General features: G+C 47.9%; 2 protein-coding genes across 2 annotated transcripts in view; both read left to right on the top strand.

Moving 5' to 3' along the window:
• LOC119390313 (B-cell CLL/lymphoma 7 protein family member A) overlaps positions 1–21,628 on the top strand; it is a 103,731-nt gene that overhangs the window by 44,971 nt on the left and 37,132 nt on the right. The gene's annotated exons all lie outside the window — the stretch shown is intronic.
• Positions 142–21,492, top strand: LOC119388834 (uncharacterized). The gene is made up of 11 exons (XM_049415253.1): positions 142–247; positions 1,067–1,099; positions 3,511–3,517; positions 4,354–4,404; positions 8,658–8,746; positions 9,498–9,695; positions 10,411–10,652; positions 11,663–11,827; positions 13,770–13,909; positions 19,606–19,738; positions 21,337–21,492. The coding sequence occupies exons 1-11, from the start codon at positions 142–144 to the stop codon at positions 21,490–21,492; spliced, it is 1,320 nt and encodes a 439-aa protein (XP_049271210.1).

The following is a 21,628-nucleotide window of genomic DNA, read 5'->3' as shown; positions in this document are numbered from 1 at the left end:
TAGTGGAAAATTCACGTAGTTATTACAAACAAACAAACAAACAAACAAACAAACAAACAAACAAACAAACAAACAAACAAACACTGTTTCCGTTTTCTCAACTTTCTCCGTTCACCTTCAGCGAGGAAAGGTGATGGCAAGATGGCCACGAGCAGTTCTTCTGCAGCCAGTTCTGACGCCACCGAAGGGAGTGAAGCTGGCACGACCTTCAGTACAGCGTATTCCACCAGCTTGGCGAAAGAGTCAGGTGAGTGGAGATTCTTTCTTCTTCTCCCACCAAATGGTGTACCGTTACTGCGGCTTCTGCGGACACAGTCAAGATCCATTTTGTCAGCACTGAGTGTCTCAGAACTGCATGATCGGCTCAGAATGCCACGCCATTATACGTAATCTGAAAATATGGCGCAATTCTATGATGTACATGTACAGACGGGACCACTGTTAAAGGGAACACTTGCGTTTCGGGTGAGTCCGGATTTCGCTCTCCTGCAAAAGCATAGTGGCTTAGATTTGCATAACACTACTGGTGGTTGACAGTTCAGAACCCTTATGATAGACTAGTAACGTGCACGAATAATCTTTCCGCATCCACTAGCCGTTAGGGGGCCGACAAAATGAAAGTTGCTCATTCGTGTGTTCCCTTTAACAGTGGACCGTACTGTACATACAGAGTATTATAACCCCATAAGTGGTGTTGCGTTCCTATCTAGGTATATTTGTCTAGTATGTGCCTTAATATGGCCGACTACAAAGAAAGCGTGGCTCCACGCGGTCACTGGCCTCAATCTGTCGCGCTTTCCTGAGCGCTTCCTGCATTCTCGCAACATTTATTACTTGGCTACGACAAATGGCATACATACATAAGGCATAAACGGGATGTACACTAATGGCGGTTCGATATTTGTCAGTGGATTCGACCAGCGACTGGCGGACGCGAAAGCAACAGGCAGCTATGCTGGCGGAAGCTGTTACGCTTCAATTCCAACATCCATGTCGTTCATGTTTTCTTAGCTTCGTTTTTAGCCGATGCTTCTTTATTATTTGTTCTCTTCTGCACATTTTTCAGTGGTGTCCAGTGTGTCAGGGCTGCCAGGGGAAGGTGAGTTGCACCGCAGAGCACAAGGTTGACATCTCTCCTTCTAACTTGTAACTTACAAACTTACAACAGTGTTTAATGCGCAAAAAATAAATAAAAAAGAAGCAGCCGGGTGCCGGGAAGAGTAGAGCTATCGCTTTAAAGGCACATTAAGATTTGCGACGTCGCAAAGACATTCAGGTGAACTCACAGATGAACCTTGGCGCACACTTTTGTGCTGTAATAATGAGCATATGATGGCGACATTTATGGTAGTAGATTTCTCAAAAACTACTTTATCAGTCTTAACTAATTTAGTGTTTCATATTACGTTCACCTTAATTTTGGCAGCAAGGAGAGTTCCTTATGCATCATAAGAGCTAAGCGCATTTTCGCATTCCGCCTCTGTAGGAATGCAATGCCGGGTCACGAACCCGCGAGCTAGGGATGAGCATCGGATGAAGTTCCGCATCAAATGAGCCACTGCGGCGGCTGTCATGCAAGCGCATGCTTGCATGACAGCCGTAATATGTCGCACAGTAATATGTCGTAAGTTCCTCCAGGGTTCCACAGTAACAGTAATATCCTAAGTTCCTTCAGGGTGAAGCTATAGCGTTCTAGTGTAGTAACTACCTCGCAATCTAAAGAAATGTGCTCACATCTGTCGTGCTCTCGTTTCTTTCTTGTTTTCTTCTGCATTTTTTTACACGTGCGAGCAGCGGGGACTGTTGGATCTATCCAGCCGTTACAGCAAGGTACGACTGATGTAACTCACATCCATTTGTTTGTACCTGTAGTAGCGAACTGTACTATTTGATTTTGGGATGAGTTTCAGGAAGCTACCCGCCTGAAGCCTATACTGCATGTCATACGTGCCTCCGAGATGCTTGGTAGCGTAAAGTGACAATTTCGTCATTGGCTACCTGTTGACCGCGAGCTGCGTGTTACGCACAAAGATTGCTGCTTATGACGCACTAACTGCCGAGTCATGCCGGCATTAAGTGGATCGAATCAACGCCTTCGTCTCGCTTTTGGGACCCCCGTGGGCAGCGGCACGAGTGCGTGCAATCGCGTGGCACTTCTTTAAGCATGGAATGCTTCAGCTCCCGTTGTCAGTGGCCTACGAGTGACCTTGAGACAAAAACCAGCGCCGTTACCCGGGCACTCAAACGAGATAATCTGGGCGTCACCGGAAATAATCTGGGCACCGAACTAAACGGGACATCTGGGAAACCAGCCAAAAGTTAACAAAATGCGGTCTTTGGCTGCCAACCCTTCTTACTGGACCGCATTTTCTATTTCGCGCGTTGGGCGTAAACGCGAAACACAGTGCGATGTACGCGACTGTACAGGATGTTTAAAGGGGCCCTGCAACACTTTTCTAAGTAACCATCGAATGGCTTCATTAAAGGAGTTTATTGCTTCACGAATCGACCACCGCAAAAATATTTAGAATCCGTCAAGTACGAGCGGAGTTAGAGATTTGTCGCAAGCTGTAACTGCTTTCTCTCTTCTCTCGTCCCGACGAGCGCGCTGGAAGCTAAGCAGGGAGGGATGGCACGGGGGAAAGAACTCACGTCACGCCATGACCTTGAGCACTTTTTCTTTCATTCGAACGCGCGGCTAACTTTCAGTGTGATCGCGAACGCGCGCGCGTGCACGTGGCGGCCTTCCGCGGCGGCCACGGTAACTATGCAGCTCACGAAACTCAAATCAGCCAATGGCCGTGAATTTGGGTATATGGCATCATTTGTAGAAAGATGAGTTCTAGCTGACTTTGAGAATTATTTGTAAATTCGAGGCCGCGTGCTGCGCTATAATGTTTGGCTCGCGTGTTATCAGGAGACTCGACTATTCCGATCGGCAGCGTTTTCTGACCATGCTGAAAACGCGTTGCAGGGCCCCATTAAGGACGATATAACGTACTCGCCGTCCGATGTACTATAAGTCATGGCCCATGGGTTGTTTAGAAAAAAAAACATTGGTATAGACCAGGGGCGTAGCCAAGGGGGGGGGGGGGGTTGGGGGTTAAACCCCCCCCCCGAAAATTTTCAGTTTTGCTTGCGTATATATACACGCACACATACAAACACACGCACGAACATACATAAAGTATGGTTGAACCCCCCCCCCCCCCCGAAAAAAATTTCTGGCTACGCCCCTGGTATAGACAACTGTATCATTGGATTAAGACTGATTAAATTCAGTGTTGGTGTTATAATGGCGGACAGCCCTGATTATTCCGTGTTTACGAGCGCTGCTAATATGTGACTAAATACGGTAAATGACGTCACGTGACTCTGACGCTCCGTAAGAGTGCACCGCATGGCTTCGGTATTGGCCCACATTTTCGGTCAGAGGTTATCAGACATCTTACCGCGTTACGGAATGCTATAAGAACGCCTTTATTAATCTTTTCATGTTTTCTTTTTCAGGAGATATGTAAGCATCGGCGACTTCGCAACTGCCGTATATGCATCCGTGTTACGGTGAACGATAATAATCGTAGTTAATTCAGTATTAACTGACACATCTATCCGTTTTTTAGTTGATCGCGCTGCGAACGAAACCTGCAAAAACCAAAGAAAGAAGGCTCCAGCCACGGCATCAGATTTGTACGAAACGTCAAGGCCGTTCATGTAGTTTCTCAAAGTGTGAGCTCACTTATCGGGCGTTTCTTTATAAAAAATGTCGGCCGATTTCTTGTTAGAGATGTCGGCATTTATTTATCAGATTTGAACACAGGTCGAAAGGAAAAGTAGCTTTCGAAGCAGCCAAATAGAGCAAAGCACGTAGCATTATGGAAACGCTGCCGCTTTTTAGCACAGCTTATATTATAACTGATGGGGTTTAACGTCCCATTAGTACAGCTTCTAGCTAGTGTAATTACACCTAGGAAAACTGGTAATGACGTCTTCAAGTATCCCGGTGCATTCTGTACCTACACCCACGAATATGAGCAAAGCGTTATACACTTGTCTACATTAAAGTGAAAACGATAATTTTCAATGTTGGTTTCTTTGCTTGATGTTCTAAAGCAACTCTGGAAGTCGTGACACTGAAGTTCGTTAACGTGCATATAAATGTGAATGCAACGGTGCTATCGAGCATGCCGCTTTCACCACAACAGAGCCGTCGCGGCCGGGAATCGAACCCGCGTCTTCTTGTCGATTTTGCTTCTCTCAACAGGATGGCTGGCCTTAGCCTCGTAATTTTTTTCTCCTGCGTGTCCACGCATGCTTTGATGCTTGTGTTATGTTTACACTGTACCTTTTCAGCCCGGTTCCCGCCTTCTACCCAAGTCCACCTTCAGCCGGAGCCAGCTCAGGGTACGTGCCCATCGATATCGACGTCACTTGAGCGTTCGATGACGCGCTGTATTCGGCTACAGCGTATCAAAGACGCGAACTATAAGAGGTAGGGGTGTGCGAATATTCGAGTTTCGAATTCGAATCGACTAGTTCCTAATCGAATAATTCGATTCGACTTTCGAATAGCTAGTATTCGAAGTTTCGAATAATTCGACAGGGCGAATATCTAAAACGCGACAAAGGCCAATGATGCAACTAGGGTGGCTTAAAACTAACGCTAACGTCGCCGTTCGTTAAACTTTCACTGACATCCTGGTTCAAAGGCGAGCGCATGTTGATCGTAAAGGAGATTATGCCATTTCCGAACGTGGAAAAAACACACGAGAAAACTGTGAAGTCCTTCACAACTGCGCTCCCGAAACGTAGGCACAAACTTCTTGCGTACTTCGGTCGCATATGCCGCAAGCGCCGTAAAACGACCTGACTTTGGCCTGCGAAGCCCTCGGTGATTGGCTTTGCATGTAAAAAACATGGCTGATCCCACCGTCATAGGAACCGGTATAACACGAAAGTGAAACGTGTCTTCACAGAAGTAGTGCTTATTGTGTATGATATATGAAAGCTTGTACAATGTCTATTTGTGTTTGGCAGCTATAGCACCGTTTGACGTGGATGCACCCATGCTGACAGCATGTCTCTATCGCGAGGACTAACGCCCATGATCATGATTAAACCGTTGTGGTAGCTGACGGTGTGAACATATATTTGGACACAGCGAATCGTGAATCCCGCGTAAGGATGATATCAACAAGCTCATAATCAACACTGGTACCCGGTATGCGCTTCTTCAAAGCGTCGTCAATTAAGGAGAGAAACGGCACGGTATGGCCTTTCTAGTAATGGGTAGCCGACGCCTGTGCTCATGCATACATAACACACACTGCGCTTCAGCAACACGGGAGGTAGAGGTTCGTAGCCTGAGCCGCAAACGCGTGCGTCCCGCTGGCCTCTGTCTCTCGGGCGCTGCTCTCGCACCACCAAGCCACGACATTCGCCCGTCGAAATCGCGTCCTTTCTGCAACGCATATTGCAGCAGTTTTGTTAGTCGGTGCTCGCGCCATTGAAGCAGTCGGCGGCGGAGAAATCCCGTTGGTGCACGTGGAAGCTGCACTATTCCGATGAGCCGACGCACGCTAACACGAAGCTAAAGGCAAAGAACGTAACTGCGTCAAGGGTGCCTCGGCGACGCCAGCGCGGCCAGTCTACCGCTCTGGTATCGAGACGCTTTAACCATGACCTCCGATATCGCGTGCAATCTCGGAGTAAGCGCTAGTAAGTGTCGAGCGTGAAGCATTACTTCTTTTCACATCTCACAGACGGCGGCACCGCCCCGCTCCGCCCGCCGCGAAAGAGAATGTGTAAAAGATATAAGGCGCGTTCGCGCCGTGTCTAGCATCTCCCGAGTCAGCTTAGTCGGTAGCGCGTCGGGCGCTTGCCGTCGCGGCCGCAACGTCGTGGGTTCGACCCCCAGCGGGGTATATTTTTCTTGTTTTTTTTTCTGTCTCACCCGTTGGCGTCCATTTTATCAACGTCATATCCGTGACGGATGTACTTGGTGGACCCCGGCATAAAACACTTTCGTGTTAAAATTCGTTCAGTGGTCGCCGCTGCCGCACCGTACCGCTAGTTCAGAGACTCCCATCGTACCGGCGCGCAGTTAAAACGCTGCTTTGAACGGGTGCCCGAAGACTTTTGGGCCCGGAGCACCCATGGCGACGAAGCACAACTTTACCGTTGTCAGATGAGCCTTATTGCTCGACCATAGGGAAGAACTAGCTACCGTACCCCCCTCTGTTAGGAGGTGAGGAGTGCCGCTGCTGACTGGAATGGCGGCTCTTCTATCAACATGACTGCGCGCCCATAAAAGCTGAAACAAAAAGCCACTCCCGAACAAGTGCGTAATGACGCTGTCGGCACGCCGTAGCGTCCCTGATTTTTTCTTTGTCTTGCCGTAACTGGCGGTACACATTTCGTGTAAATGTACTATTCGATTCGAGATTCGATATTTTTAACACGAAAGTGTTTTATGCCGGGGTCCACCAAGACTTCAGTGACGTATTTCCGTCACGGAATGGACGTCGAAAAAATGTACACGATCAGATGGGAAAGAAAGAAAAGTTCCGTGAACGGGCATCGAACCTACGACCGCTCGGTCCGCAACAACAGATGCCGGGTGCGCTATCCACTGCGCCACGGTCACAGACTCTAAAAGCTTTACAAACGCGCCTTTTATATCTACCACTCTCCCGGTCAGTGGTGTGGTGTTGCCCTCTGGGAGCGGCAAAGTAGAGTAATTCATCATTACTGTAGCTTCCGCGATTAGTATCTGCAACGCTTTACACGTTCGTCGCATTCGGCGCGTTTTCAATAGAAGTGCAATTTTGTCAATTCCTTAACATACCGCAAGGAGGCGACCTTAACGCAAGCGTCGTAAAAGCGTCAGCCTCGCTCATTGCATCGCGCTAATCAAACCAAAAATAGCTCTGCGACGCGCGCCTGCCTCACCTGGCTAAAATATTCTAGTACACTCTAACCTGGCTGTAACACCGCGTTCCCCGCCTACGCGCTCGCCCCGAGAAAAATTGCGGCCGGGCTACCGGGGCGGCACGACGCGCTTGCGTTTCCCTCTAGCGCGGCCGTGGTGTTCAATCACATTTTAACATGCCGCAGGATGGCGACCAAGCCTGCGCCCAATATGCGACGCTCTTCTGGCTATCACAACTCGTTCTCTGATAACGCTTTCACCGTTAACTACTACAGCTGACACAGGGTTTTGTTTAATCATTGAACATGGACGTTAGTCGTCGGCATGGAGATGTACCACCAAGCATCAAAGTGGGTGCATTCACGTTAAACGGCGCTTTAGCTGCCAGAGATCAATATACATTGCGCATACTGTCTTATATGAATGTACAGTAAACATTCAGTTACTTCTATAAGGGCACATTTTACTTTCGTGTTATTCCGATTCCTATGACAGAGGGATCAACCATGTTTTTTGGCAACTATTCGCACACCCCTAATAAGAAAACATCTATAGATGTACAAGGATAGCCGTTGGACGTGAAATTGTGCGTTCAGGCAGTCATGTGCCATCGCGTTACGTCCATACTTGATCGCGTCTCAGTGTGGCCAAAAATGAGGATTTTCACAAATGCGTGTTTTTTTGTCGTAAGATTTACAAACTTCAGTGGTCTGATAATATTTTTATCGCAAAATATACGTTCCTCAGTGTAAGTATTGATTACTGGAATATTCATACACGGCGCAGTATTACAAGGGCAAAAATGCAAAAATAGAACATTTTGACAAAGTTTGTGGATGCGTATATGGCAGAAAAATTGCAGTAATATAACTGAGGCTCGTACATCTTACGCAGACGCTTTTGCTTAATACGTAAACCAAATTTGACATTGAAACTAGAAACGATACTCCCAGAAATAATTTTTAACAAACATCACTCAGACGACATTCTGGGAAATTGGAAAGGATCCCACGTGACCAAAATTTTGTTCTCTCCGAAATATTCTCGCAGTTTACTGTTTTCAATGCAAGAAAGCAGCACAATTTTTTTTTCGATCGCATTTGAGATGGTCGCCGAAATGGCTGGGACGTTTGGCGTGGAATGACCCATACGTTAGTTGAGCCTAACCTCCGCACTCGATTCGGCACTTGTAGCAGTGTCTCATGATGTGTGATTAATGCTGCGATGCTCGCACAATGTTCTGGATGAAGAGGAAATTTGAACAGCATGTTTCCCTTTACTTAGAGCACAGTTGTAGAAACAATTAACAAAAATCACTTAATTAGTACTAAATTAGTACCACAGCAATCATAAAATTAGCATTTGCACTGTTGGATAATCTACGAATGGAAGATCATATTGACATATTTAGGGACATTCAGTGCATTTTTTTTCTTTTGCTTCCGTGTCTAGTTCGCTGAACTTGTTTGCTTTCATAGGTACTTTTTTTCTATCTCGCTACATTCAGGGTGTCTTATTTCTTTCACCTGAGCTGAACAATAGAAAACACTGACAGAGATATGTTCGCGGATGCACGCTGACATTGCATATTCCGCCCACTTAGTTGTTTCGCGCTGTAGGACAGTGACGTTGGTCTATATGCTCAACCGTGAGAGCGATCTGTTTGCAGCTGTTGAGTTCGCATATCAACATACGTACCACCCACTTCCTTGTTGCGCATTTGCAGGTCAGTGAGGTTGGTCTATATCCTCATCGTCGGATTCCTCCTCACCCTGGTGGCGGTGCTGTGCTACATCGTGTTTTCCATCCTATCGAGTAACATTTTTTTTTTTTTTGCTTTATGGCTGAAAGGCGAGCTTGACCGCGTAACACGCGAAGAACGTACACGGAATAAACTAGGCAGCGTTTGTTATACCACCAAGACCGTCAAGTCGGTTTGGCGGGTCTTTATTGTGTAACTTGCACTGCCCATGTTATTCGCGCATGTTTTTATATGCACGCAAATCGTACACATGTAATACATAACATATGCACTACATGCATGCATACAGAGTGCGCGCGTGCGTTTTTAGTGCTTCACGCTATTTTCTTTTTAACTCAGAAGGCTTTGAGCTAATATGGCGATCTTGTTGAGGTGCTTTCTGAGGAAGATGCCGAAATGCTTTGCCTCCAATAACGCGAGTTTTAGAAAAATAATTCGTAAGTGCTTAGTTCAACGTCGCTGTCATTTTGGGCGCCCTAAAAACTTGCCCCACTCCGCTTAGTGTAGTGTTCGGAGAAGACAAAGCGAAGCAAAGAGGTTCCTACGATTTCGGGATGCAGTACAAGAAATTACTTAGTGTATAACAGTTGCCTTTGCCCGACTACCAGACGCTTTGAAGCGCTGGTAACAGCTATGCCGGCTTTTAAATAAAATGCCCTTTGTTCTCGCCTTGAAGAAAACCTTTTTTTTAATCACCTATGATGACGTCTCTCGTTACCGTGCGTAATGCGTTGGGCTACGCCAAAAACAATCTTAATCACTACTGTTAACTAACTATTCGTTACCATCTGTTTCTTTTCGCAGCACCACCTCCAACGACCACAACCACTACAACTACCACTACAACCACCACTACAACAACCACTACAACCACCACTACAACAACCACTACAACAACCACTACAACAACCACAACAACTACCACTACAACTACCACTACAACAACCACTACAACTACTCCCGCCACTACAATTACCACGAAGAGCACCAGCACCACAACGAGTACGTTTACCTTTATTTTTTTGAAGCATTTGTAATCTTGTACAGGTGTTCAGATTGACAGAATTATAGCATTGTTAAAGTACGGCTTTAACGAGTTGAACTCTTTAAAAATATGCCCATTCTTTGTGCTCCCTAACAAAACAACTGCTGAAGGTTCTCTGTATAGCAAGTTAATTGCTACCTGCGCCATTCGTGGTCATATCTCTTTGCATACAAACATGCAGCTTGCTTCTACTTCTACAAAGAATGTACTGTTATAACGAATTATATAGAATGTTGTTAATACAAATTAACTGTTAATGTATTGCTATAACAAATTAACTGCTATAGTCATAGGCGTGTGCAGGGTCCTCTGTTAGGGGGGGTGGGGTTGGGAAGCCAGTTTCACCGCAGCGTCCCTCCCACCCCCTGGACTTGTTCGAAAGATAACAAGCTTCACAATGAATGGAAGAATTAAAATGAGCCGTTCTTGGAATGCACCATCAGGGGCCCTAGGCCGCCATAATCATCAAAATCTGCATGGCCATAACCCCGCGCCACCCGCGCATTAAACGATGACGGGGCAGGTCCGGCTGAGTAAAGGTATGGAGCAGACTCGGCGCCCCCCTTAGATATCTGATTGGAGGAACAACTGCTACCGTAATTGTGCACTATGCTGCGTTGTGAGCGTTTCTTTGTGCTTTTTTCTTACGGTGCACTACTACCCGCGGCGCAGCAACGCCGGTGCCTGGGCCCATGCCGAGGAACATGGTGTGGTGCACGTTCGGCACGTTCCGGCAGAACTACGACGCCATCACGCCGGATAGCTTCTGCGACTTCGCCTTCATACCGCTGTACGCGAGGAACACCCAGTACGACACCCTGCTCGACGACAGTCACGTGGACGTGCAGAAGATGCTCGAAATGGTCCCCAAGGCGACCAAGACGCAGTTCGGCATCAGCTACCCGCATGGGCAAGTCGTCCTTGCTCTCGCTTCGTCACTGCAACACTGAAGTTGACTCCGTAAACGTAAATAAGTTTATCGAGGCAACTTTACATCCGGCTCGTGTTAATCAGCTTGCGTTGCTTCAACAAACAGGGCCACTCCCGCCGGTGAATTCTCTCTTCATGGAATCGTAATTATCGAGCCCTAACAATTTTAAAAAGGGGCCCTGCCACACTTTTACAAGTAATCATCGAATGGCTTTTTTAAAGGAGTTTGTTGCCTCACGAAGCGACTGCCGCACAAAATTTTTGGAATCCGTCAAGCACGAGCGCAGTTACGGGCATTACAAAGGGGCAAGAAGGTACGTCCGTTTGTCAGCGCGCGTTATGTCCTTTAGTACTTTTCTTTTTTTCGAACGCGTGGCTTACTTTCAATGTGATCGCGAGCGCGCGGGCACGTGGCGGTCTCCCACGGCGGCCGCGGTAATCATGCAGCTCACGATGCTCAACTGAGCCAGTGGCCGTGGACATGGGGTTTATGGCATCATTTGTCGAGAGACTGAGAGCGAGCGATGTCTGGCTGACTGAAAATTAATTCTAAATTCCAGGGCTATATAATTCTGGGCTATAATGCTTGGCTGACGTGTTCTCGGAAGCCTCGACTACCGATATGTATTGTTTTCTGCCCATGCTGAAAGAGTGTTGCAGGGCCCCTATAATAATTCGTCAGCATTATCAATGTCAAACTGTCACAAAGTGTGTAACCTTGTGTGAAGCCTACGCATTTTGTTGCACAATGGCCAGCACAGTTGACTAATGTTCGCTAAACTTGGTTTGAGGTAATCAGAAGTATTGGTGGGCAACACAAACCCATTTCTCTCGAACTTAGCGCTAAATGACCCCTGAATTCCCTCTACGTGACGTTATTCGAGTGTAGTTAGAGGTAATTAAGGCTAATGTTATCTCGATCATGTCCCTCTAATTCACCGCTAAATGGCCAATCACTTCTCTATTACACGACGTTGTCCGCATCCTCAGGAAGAACGCCCAAGTGACGGCTGACGTCAAGAATCCCCGAGGACAGTCCAAACTGCATACTTACTGGGCGGGTGGCATCTACCATCACGCTGTCCTCGACCTGGAAGTGAAGCCGTGGAAAGGACTGTCCATCCGTGACGAAGTTCGAAAGGCGTTCGACTTGCTCAAGGTAACAGGCGTTACAGTGGCAGCATTATGTGCTCTGCGCCGTACACGGGATGCTTGGAAAATAAAGGGGCCCTGCAACACTTTTCCACGTAACCACCGAATGGCTTCGCTAAGGGAGTTTATTGCCTCACGAATTGACGGCCGGAAAAATTTTTAGAAGCCGTCAAGTACGCTCTTCTCTCGTCCCGACGAACGCGCTGGAAGCTAAGCAGGGAGGGATGGCACGGGGGAAAGAAGTCACGTCACGCGCGCGTCATGATCTTGAGCACGTTTCTTTTTTTTTTTTCTTCGAACACTCGCCTTACTTTCAGTGTGATGGCGAGCGATCGCGGGGGCACGTGGCGGCCTCCCGCGGCGGCCGCAGTAACTATGCAGCTCACGATGCTCAAGTCAGCCAATGGCCGTGAATTTGGGTATATGGCATCATTTGTAGAAAGAACTGGAAATTATTTCCAGGCCGGGTGCTGCGCCTATAATGTTTGGCTCGCGTGTTCTCAGGAGCCTCGACTACCGATCGGCAGCGTTTTCTGACCATGATGAAAGAGTGTTGCGGGGCCCCTTTAAAGAATGAAACACTGGATCAACGCAGTAGAGACGAAGAACCTTGAAGCAGGCTGCTGTAAAGCTCGTCAAACCCCACTAACCTGATTGATTGGCGGCTTCCTCATCAAACGTCGATCGACGTCAACAGGATCGATTGATGCGAAAAATAATCATCACGTGATTACGCTACCATATGACGCCATCATGACGTCACTATAACGCCATATAACGTGACGTCACATTATGCCGTCATCACATGACATTATCGCTTGGTCAAAGGTGGGCCGATCACGGGAGGCAGTGCAAAACCAGGCGAGGTGCAGAAAGCTTGCAATGCCTCCGATCCCGGAGGCAGTGAAAGACCACGTTAGGTGCAGAAAGGTTTCGGAGGGGAGTGGGGGAGGATCAATACATCGACTGAGTAGAAAAAAAAAAGATGGCTGCCCCCTTCGAATAGTCTTAGGCGAATGCACAAAGGCGTGCGCACGGGGTGAGGGAAGCGGGCAGCGGCCGCACCACCCCTAGTCACCTAAGAGAGAGGGGGGGGGGGGCGCTTCGATGAACCTTCGCCCACCCTGGCGGGGAACACTGCGCACGCCTATGCGAATGCATAAGGTACTTAGTGAGTTTTTAGTTAAGTTAGCGATATATTACAGCCAAGCTGAATATGGCTAGGCGAAAGCAAAATTCATCCGTCCTATGTACGCAAGAACTCCTGGCGCGTATGCGCCACAGATATTGGGCAAGCCCCTCTACTCACCGCTGGTCCATTAAAAATGAAGAAGGGAACACACGGGCGGCAGACACCAATTAAGATTTCTGCACAGACGTAACCAACGGTTGATAAAGATTTTAACGAATCGTCGGGATTAGCCCAGTGATAAACACCAGGGCTGCACATTGCTCGCTGGTTGACCATCTGTATGGAATGCTTGGGAGGTATTTTTGATTAAATATTTTTATATCTTTACGAGGGAGCGGCCCGCTGCGTGCTAATTCACGCCCCGAAGGACCTGAATAAAGTTTTTCCATTCCATGGCTGCCTTAGATATCCATATGACAGTATCTATCTATCTATCTATCTATCTATCTATCTATCTATCTATCTATCTATCTATCTATCTATCTATCTATCTATCTATCTATCTATCTATCTATCTATCTATCTATCTATCTATCTATCTATCTATCTATCTATCTATCTATCTATCTATCTATCAGAAATACATACATACATACATACATACATACATACATACATACATACATACATACATACATACATACATACATACATACATACATACATACATACATACATACATACATACATACATAATGACGTGGCTAACTGTGGCTGGAATCTGCGAATCTAACCCGACGTACGTTCATGGGCGCAGGCGCTGCGGGCCGTACAGGGGCAACTGAACACGAGCAACCCGAGCGCTAAGGCACCCGACGGCGGCTACATAGTCCTCGGCGTCCGAATCTGGCCGGCCAACAGGGTGGACTTCCTGGGAAATGTAACCGAGCAGATGCAGTGAGTATGCTCTCGGGGAGGCAGCCTTTGTTTTCTTTTAGCGCCTATATAGCACCGGCCTTGTACAAGTCACTTCAAAGATGTGTTTTAGAGCGTAAGCTGCCATGAGCTCAACAAGAGCCGATTTTCGTGGCGTAGTTGTCCGCCGCCGCCGGTGTCCGTCGCAGCCATCGCGCACTTTGAGAATAGAAGAAAAGAAACAGTTTGAGGTGGATTCGAACCCACACCTTCTGCGTGGCAAGCAGTGCTCTACCACAGAGCTACGCCAGTGCTTGAATGTTATTTGAAAAAAAAAAGACCCTATACAAGCGTCAGGTATGGCGAAGAACGCGTTAAGAGATGTAATTATTGCGTGACAGAAGAGTATCATCGCACCAGTAGTCACACCATGAGAACTGCGAAACGAGCGGTAGTTTAAAGCTTCCCACCCATTACAAAGGGCTCGGGAATAATTTATTATCGCCATCGTCATCCATCACATTAACAATAAAGTCTACGCAGGTGAGCATATTGCCTGGGAACGCCTAGTGGGTGCTTCGCTACCTCGTAAAATGGGATGATTTATTGCGCAGTGGGTCCGCCGCGGTGGCATTTATCGGTTGCGGTGCTCGGCTGCCGACCCGAAGGCCGCGGGTTCGATCCCGGCCGTGGCGGTCGCATTTCGATGGAGGCGAAATGGTAGAGGCCCGTGTACTTAGATTTAGGTGCACGTTAAAGAACACCAGGTGGTCGAAATTTCCGGAGCCCTCCACTACGGCGCCTCTCATAATCATACCGTGGTTTTGGGGCGTAAGGCCCCAGATATTAATATTATTATTGGACAGTGGGTACCTCGCAATTGAGCTTGCAGGCGCTCTAAGAGTTTACAGCGCTCTCTATGAAGGATGTTCCTCCAGCTTATTACGCTGTGACTCTGCTGCGTGTTCCACGCATGCAGGCCTGGCAGTTTATTTATTTATTTATTTATTTTAAAGTCTGATTGCTGAGTATTGTACGGAAAAAAAAGTAACGGAGTAGATTACAAAATATCGAATTCAATATAGTATCTTGAGTATAGAGTGCGAAATACTTGGGAAAACATACTTTGTTCGCAATTAACGAAGCTAAAGAAGCGGTATTGTGCAGACAAGTAGGATATCGTGAATAGGAGCTCAGGTTTCTAAAAATATGAAGCTAAAAACGACAGAAGGTTCTGCTAGTTGGTAAGAATTTAATCACGAAAGAAGGTGGGCGAGCAAACGCAGACGCGGATGTGAAGGAGGCAACAGAAAACGCCGCATGCCAACTGCGATGCTCGGCGTTTGTGTTGCCCCGTTTTCTTCCCGTGTTTGCACGCCCCCGCTCGTTCGTGACGTATTTTGTTACCTTGAAGGTACTTCCGAGATTCATTTTCTGGTGAAATTAAAAACGAAGTACAGCGAAATGGTCTCTTGGCCGCCTTGTTCGCCTTCCCACTGTCCATCCACCCCCCGGTCTAAGTTAGAGATAGTTTGGATGGTCTAGGATGTTAGGGATGGTTTAGGAATCCTGCGAAGACCACGACGTCGACGGTGGCCGCAGTGGTGTAGCTTAATTGCTAAGGCACAGCGCTGCTAAGCTCACTCAAGGACGTGGGTTCGATTCTCGTCATAGGCGGTTACATTTAGGTTATGGCTAAATATTAAAACAAAGAAATTCAGGAGCCCTTTTTGCCGTATTGGGGATATGGGGCAACCGAATCTTGCCGTGTGTGTGCCGGACGTACTTCTTTCTTTCTTTCTTTCTTTCTTTCTTTCTTTCTTTCTTTCTTTCTTTCTTTCTTTCTTTCTTTCTTTCTTACTTTCTTTCTTTCTTTCTTTCTTTCTTTCATTCGCATCGCGCAATGCTCCCTCCCATGGAGGGGAAAAAAAACTAGGAGGGAGCGTCACGTGAAAATTTTGAAGCCCAGCCATAAAAAATAAACAGGAACATGCTGGGAATTGTAACCAGCGTATGGAGAACGAGTTGGGGAGCGGCGTCCGAGGAGGTTGTCTGTGGACGCTAGGCGCGCGTGCGCATCAGTTTTTGTTTTTGTTGATGAGCCCACCAAAAAAGGAAACGAAACAGGAGCATCATGGGAAGTGTGACATGAACGCGAGTAGCGAGCGGCTACAGAGGAGGTTGGCTTGTGGACGCTAGGTTTTTAGATGCGAAGCAGCTCTTTGACTCACGTGTGTAACGCCGTACGTTACGTGCGTCCGTACGAATGCGCCGCAACGCGTTCCCCTCGCCGTAGGTGTTGGAGCGTTGCCAAGTGGGTCACGCCACAGCTGGGCGTTGACGTCACGCTTCCCTCGCACGCTTCCCTCGCAGGTACGCGCTGACGTCACTCTCTCCCTCACCCGCAGCATGCTCGCCGTAGCGCCCGCAGCTGCCGGTTGCTCCGCCCGCTCGCAACATCTCTGAACGTGTCACTTCTCTCTCGCTTCACCCTCTCCACCGCCCGCAACGCTCGACCGCACGTCGAGTGGACACGAAACCCAGCTCACCTCCCGTGTCTTTGCGTTTCAAACAAACGTTTACTCGAGTAAACGCTACACCGAGTTCCGCTTCAAACCGTTCTTCCAACACCCGCGTCGACGACCGTTTCAACCGGGTCAACGCCGTGCGCACCGCTGCTGCTTCGCATCTCATCAGGGTTCCCTTCGGAGAGATGGTCCAAGTTTTTTCCCTCCATGCTCCCTCCTAACTGTTTCCTTCCACCATGCCGAGAATCAGACCTTCATCCACGTGCTTAGAAGCGCAACACTTCGGTTGCTACAGGCAACAACGACGGCCATGCGTTCATATCCAGGCGAAAATCAAATATTGCAGTGTGAAGTAACAAGCGACCTCGATAAAAGATCAGATTGCGATGTTAGAATCGGCTGACCACCGACAAGCCCACGATCGAGAGAGCATCAGTTATTGGAAAACGGGCCATACAAATGTGCGTATGACCGGCGCACGTTCGAGGGCTGCGTTTCTGTATACGCTCGCCGGCCGGCGCCAGGTTTCTCGCGTACGACGCCGCCACCGAAATCTTTGAGTTATAAACAAGGAGGAAAAAAATTACACCATCTCCCACTAAAGGGAACCATGTGGGGATGCGAAGCAGCGCATGGGTCGACTTAAAAAGTTCCGTGATTGCTGAGAGAGTGTAAGGGGGAGGGGCCACAGCGTCTTACCCAGCCCAGTACCGAAAGCGCTAGCGCGTGCCAGCGCGTTCTGACTGGGATACAACGTGTTGGTTCATCGCGCGTCTGCAGAATCTCGTTCCCCGACGCCATCACATGATTGCTGAGAGAGTGTAAGGGGGAGATGCCACAGCGTCTTACCCAGCCCCTTACACAGGCCCGAACGCGCTAGCGCGTGCCAGCATACCTGGTTCCCGAGCGGATGGTCGCCAAGGGACGGACACAGCCCCGAGCAAAAGCTGCTTCGCATCTGAAAAACTAGAAGGGAGCGTCACGGGACAATCTTGAAGCCCAGCCGTAAAAAATGCAGCGGAGCATGCTGGGAATTGTGACTAGAGTATGAATATGGAGCACGAGGGCGGAGCGGCGTCGGAGGAGGTCGCCTTGTGGGACCCTAGGCGCGCGCTTATCAATTTTCGTTTTTTTTCCCGTGAGCCCAGCCGAAAAGAAAATGAAAAGAAACATGAAGGTAATTGTGACATGAACACGAGGAGGTAGCGCCTTCAGAGGAGGTTGGTTTGATACAAGGTTTGATAGCAGCGCTCTCTCCTGTGTTTTTTTCCTTCAATTAAAAATGAAAATGCGCCGTTCTCGTGATATGACGTGCACGGTAAAATAGCGACACCGTATGATTTTCGCCTTCCAGTCATCTTAAGCGAATGCGGAAGGGACCCTGCAATTCTTTTTACATTATGAGACACCTAGTTTCATTCTTAAAATAAAGGAATTTCACCTTTCTTTCTTTCTTTCTTTCTTTCTTTCTTTCTTTCTTTCTTTCTTTCTTTCTTTCTTTCTTTCTTTCTTTCTTTCTTTCTTTCTTTCTTTCTTTCTTTCTTTCTTTCTTTCTTTCTTTCTTTCTTTCTTTCTTTCTTTCTTTCTTTCACCTAATATAACAGGTGCATGCATACGTAGACTCTTGCATAAGTGGTGGCAAACTTTCATGAAAGAATTGAGATTGGCTACAATGAAATAGCAGTTCTTGATGTGAGGTCGACGAACTAGGGCACTTCTGCGACTTTCATGGTAACCTTGATTTATTTTACCTTCTGTGTGTCAGTTTTGTCAGTGTATGTACATCTTTTTGTGACAAATTTGTGTGTGTGTATATATATGTTTGTGAAAGATAGATTGTACGTGTTGCCTCCGTCGTTTCGTGTTTTGTTTCCATGTAACTGAAATTTGGTTTGTCAATCTCGTAAACGTATGTCTAGCAAGCAAATGTTACGTTGAATTGTTATTGATGTTAACCGTCTGTGATAATAAAATTTTCTAAACACACAGTTTCACATCTGTTAGTCTGCAGGACTATCAACGAAATTTTTTCCGTCCATCTGTTTCGTGTATTGAGGATCCAATTCATTAGGCAGACAAATGCGTACTAATCTCTCTGCCCACACACCGCTAAATCAACCGGAGGTCAGTCCAAACGAGGTGGCGCACAACGTGGCTCGAGGTCTCACGTTCCGAGCCGCGTTCGAAGAAGCAGCCAGCCGAACGGACTCATCCGCGCCGGTGGGGGAATGGGACGATCGGGTCACTAAATTGTGATTTTAGGCAGTTTTAGAGTTGCGTACGCAAAAATAGCGTTCGTTGCGTACGCCTGCTTTTAGGGAGTTTTAGAAAAGGGTACGCAAAACTTTCCTTTAGCGTTTGTCGCCACTGCGCATGCGTCGTACGCTATCCTCTTGCGTACCCCCGTTTAGTGACGGAAATAGCGTGCGTACGCAATCAACATTATCTTTGCGTGCCCTATTCTAAAACTGCCTATTTCCGCGCATGCCTAAACTTCCTACACTGCGCATGCGCAGAACAACTGCTCATGGCGGTATGCGAAAGGCAGCGTTCCTACGTATGCAACGCCGTTACGGACACTACGTACGCAATACTAAAACTCGCTACTCAACATTATCGAATGCAAAAGCGGGAGTACCACCGCCTCACCCCCGGCTAAAACCGGGCCTAGTCCGTTCAATGGCAGCAGCTGCAAACACGAACGTACACGAACCCCGTTATCATGAACCACATATATACCAAATTCTGTACAACCAATCTATGCCAGTATTGTAACACCTACACCAGAGATTACGACTAAATCACATCTTATGGGCATGTCCAGCATTAATAAGCAATACTGGTCGTGGCCTCCAATGAAGGCCTTCTTGCGCGTTGGCGGACTGTACTACTCAGTTCTGGCCTGGGCCAGCAGTGGGCGATTCAGCAGGCCGGGGAAGCTACCAGGAGACACGGTCTCTCCGTTAGCTCCTAGTTGGGAGCACAGCCCAGCAATCTGCCGAAAATCAATAAAGTTTTCCTCTCTCTCTAATCTCTTTCGTCACCCAGTTCTTCATTCGTATGTCCAACCAGCACTTACCAGGTTAAAGAACACCAGGTGGTCAAAGTTAATCCGGATTCCCTTTAAGACATGTCTCTGAATCGTATTGTGGGTTTTGCGCGGCAATGTCCAGATCTTTCTTTTTTTTATGCGTGGTCCGGCGTTTTCAGGCAGTTCCCGGTGGACGGCTTCGTCCCGTGGACTCACTTCACGGAGGACGAGTTCGCAGCAAACTACTCGGAATGCGTCATCACGGGAGCGTCGCCACTGACGGCCTCCAACAACAACTACACCATAGACATGGTGAGCTGCTTCCCTTGGGCTAAGGTTTAAAAAAAAAGACACACTGTACGGATTGTGGCGTTAGTAACGATGTTGTTATAATAACGAGTCTAATGCTAACTCGTTCCCTCCCTGCAACATGCCTCGCGTAACAACCAGTTTGAGCGAGCACTTACGAACTCGCGTTTTCTAAACTATACGAACATACCTGCGGAAGCCTTTTCACCTCTTAACCGAAAGCGGACTGAGCGATCAAGGCGCCCCCATGTCCGAAGCTTGGTGGCTTCTGTATTTGAAGGAATAAAGAAGCCGCGCCCTTTAACAAACGCCAGGCGCTCAGATATTGATCATGAAAGATAATAAAGAACGTGGCCCGTATTCGAAAGGTCTTACGTTAAAAAAAGTTTGAAAGAGAAATATTGCCGCTCAGCACGAGCGAGCGCCACACGTTACTGGATGTTTTAACCAAGCACGCAGAAGTGTTCGACTTCTCGCAAGACGGTAAGACGTCCCCAATTCCGATGTCTCGAGTCCGCCATCGTATACATACAGTGTCAGCGCACCCTATACGACAGAAGCCGTATCGCGTGGCACCCGATGAACGTAAGATAATTGGTGAGCAAGTTAAAGAAATGCTGCAGAAGGGAGTAATTCAGGAGTCCGCGAGCCCTTGGGCTGCACCGGTTATTCTCGTCAAAAAGAAAGATGGCAGTTGGCGATTTTGTGTAGATTATCGGCGGCTGAACAGCATTACTAAGAAAGATGTCTACCCGCTTCCGCGTATAGACGATGTGTTGGACTGTCTTCATTCGGCTTCCTACTTTTCTTCTGTCGACTTGAGATCCGGTTACTGGCAAATACCGATGCATACCGAAGACAAGGAAAAAACAGCGTTCGTGACACCCGACGGACTTTTTGAATTCAACGTTATGCCATTCGGCTTGTGTAACGCCCCTGCCACCTTCGAACGCTTCATGGACACCATTCTGCGAGGTTTAAAATGGGAGATATGCATGTGCTATCTCGACGATGTTATCATCTTTGGTCGTACCTTTGACGAGCACAACGCGCGTCTCGACACTGTCCTCAGCTGCAATAAAGAAGGCCTGTCTTGTGCTCAACTCCAAAAAGTGCCATTTCGGTGAACGCCAAGCTTTGGTGTTGGGACATCTCGTGGATAAGACGGCGTCAGCCCGACCCTGCAAAAACGGAGGCTGTTGAAGCATTTGAGCCACCTCAGTCTGTGAAAGAATTCGCAGCTTCTTGGGGTTATGCTCCTACTTCAGGCGATTCATTCCTCGCTTTGCTGACGTCGCGTATCCCTTGACAAGCCTCCTGCACAAGAACGCCCCATCGAGTGGACGCCCGACTGTTCTGCTTCCTTTCGACAACTGAAGTTTCTGCTGACGTCGCAGCCGATACTCCGACACTTCAATCCCTCAGCGCCAACGGAGCTCCACACAGATGCGAGTGGTGGTAGGTCTTGGTGCTGTTCTTGTTCAGCGCTTAGACAACAAGGAACATGTCATCGCCCTACGCAAGTCGGTCTTTAAGCAAACCCGAGCGTAACTACACGGTTACTGAACAGGAATGCCTCGCTGTTATTTTTGCTGTTGCAGCGGTTTCGGTCGTACCTTACGGGAGAGAGTTTACGATCATCACCGACCATCACTCTCTTTGCTGGCTCGTCACTCTTCGTGATCCGTCGGGACGCCTTGCACGATGGGCCCTGCGATTGCAAGAGTACAGTTCACTGTCTCCTACAGAGCGGGTGACGGCATGCTGATGCCGATTGCCTTTCCAGGATGCCTCTTCGTGCAACGGAATGTGACGCTGACAGTTTTGACCATTTAATTGCAACGTTACATCGAGATTCCCCAGATGTCGCAACCTTCGCAAAAGAACAGCGCG

The sequence above is a fragment of the Rhipicephalus sanguineus genome, chromosome 4 (genome assembly GCF_013339695.2).
Source record: "Rhipicephalus sanguineus isolate Rsan-2018 chromosome 4, BIME_Rsan_1.4, whole genome shotgun sequence".
Lineage (NCBI taxonomy): Eukaryota > Metazoa > Arthropoda > Arachnida > Ixodida > Ixodidae > Rhipicephalus > Rhipicephalus sanguineus.
The sequence above is the reverse complement of the archived record's forward strand: the minus strand, read 5'-3'. Positions and strand labels throughout refer to the sequence as shown.

Excerpts from the sequence above, each read along its gene's own strand:
- LOC119388834 (XM_049415253.1), top strand. The coding sequence starts at position 142 with ATGGCCACGAGCAGTTCTTCTGCAGCCAGTTCTGACGCCACCGAAGGG. Across the intron at positions 248-1,066 it reads CAGCTTGGCGAAAGAGTCAG|TGGTGTCCAGTGTGTCAGGG; the intron begins GTGAGTGGAGAT and ends CACATTTTTCAG. Across the intron at positions 9,696-10,410 it reads GAGCACCAGCACCACAACGA|CAACGCCGGTGCCTGGGCCC; the intron begins GTACGTTTACCT and ends CCCGCGGCGCAG.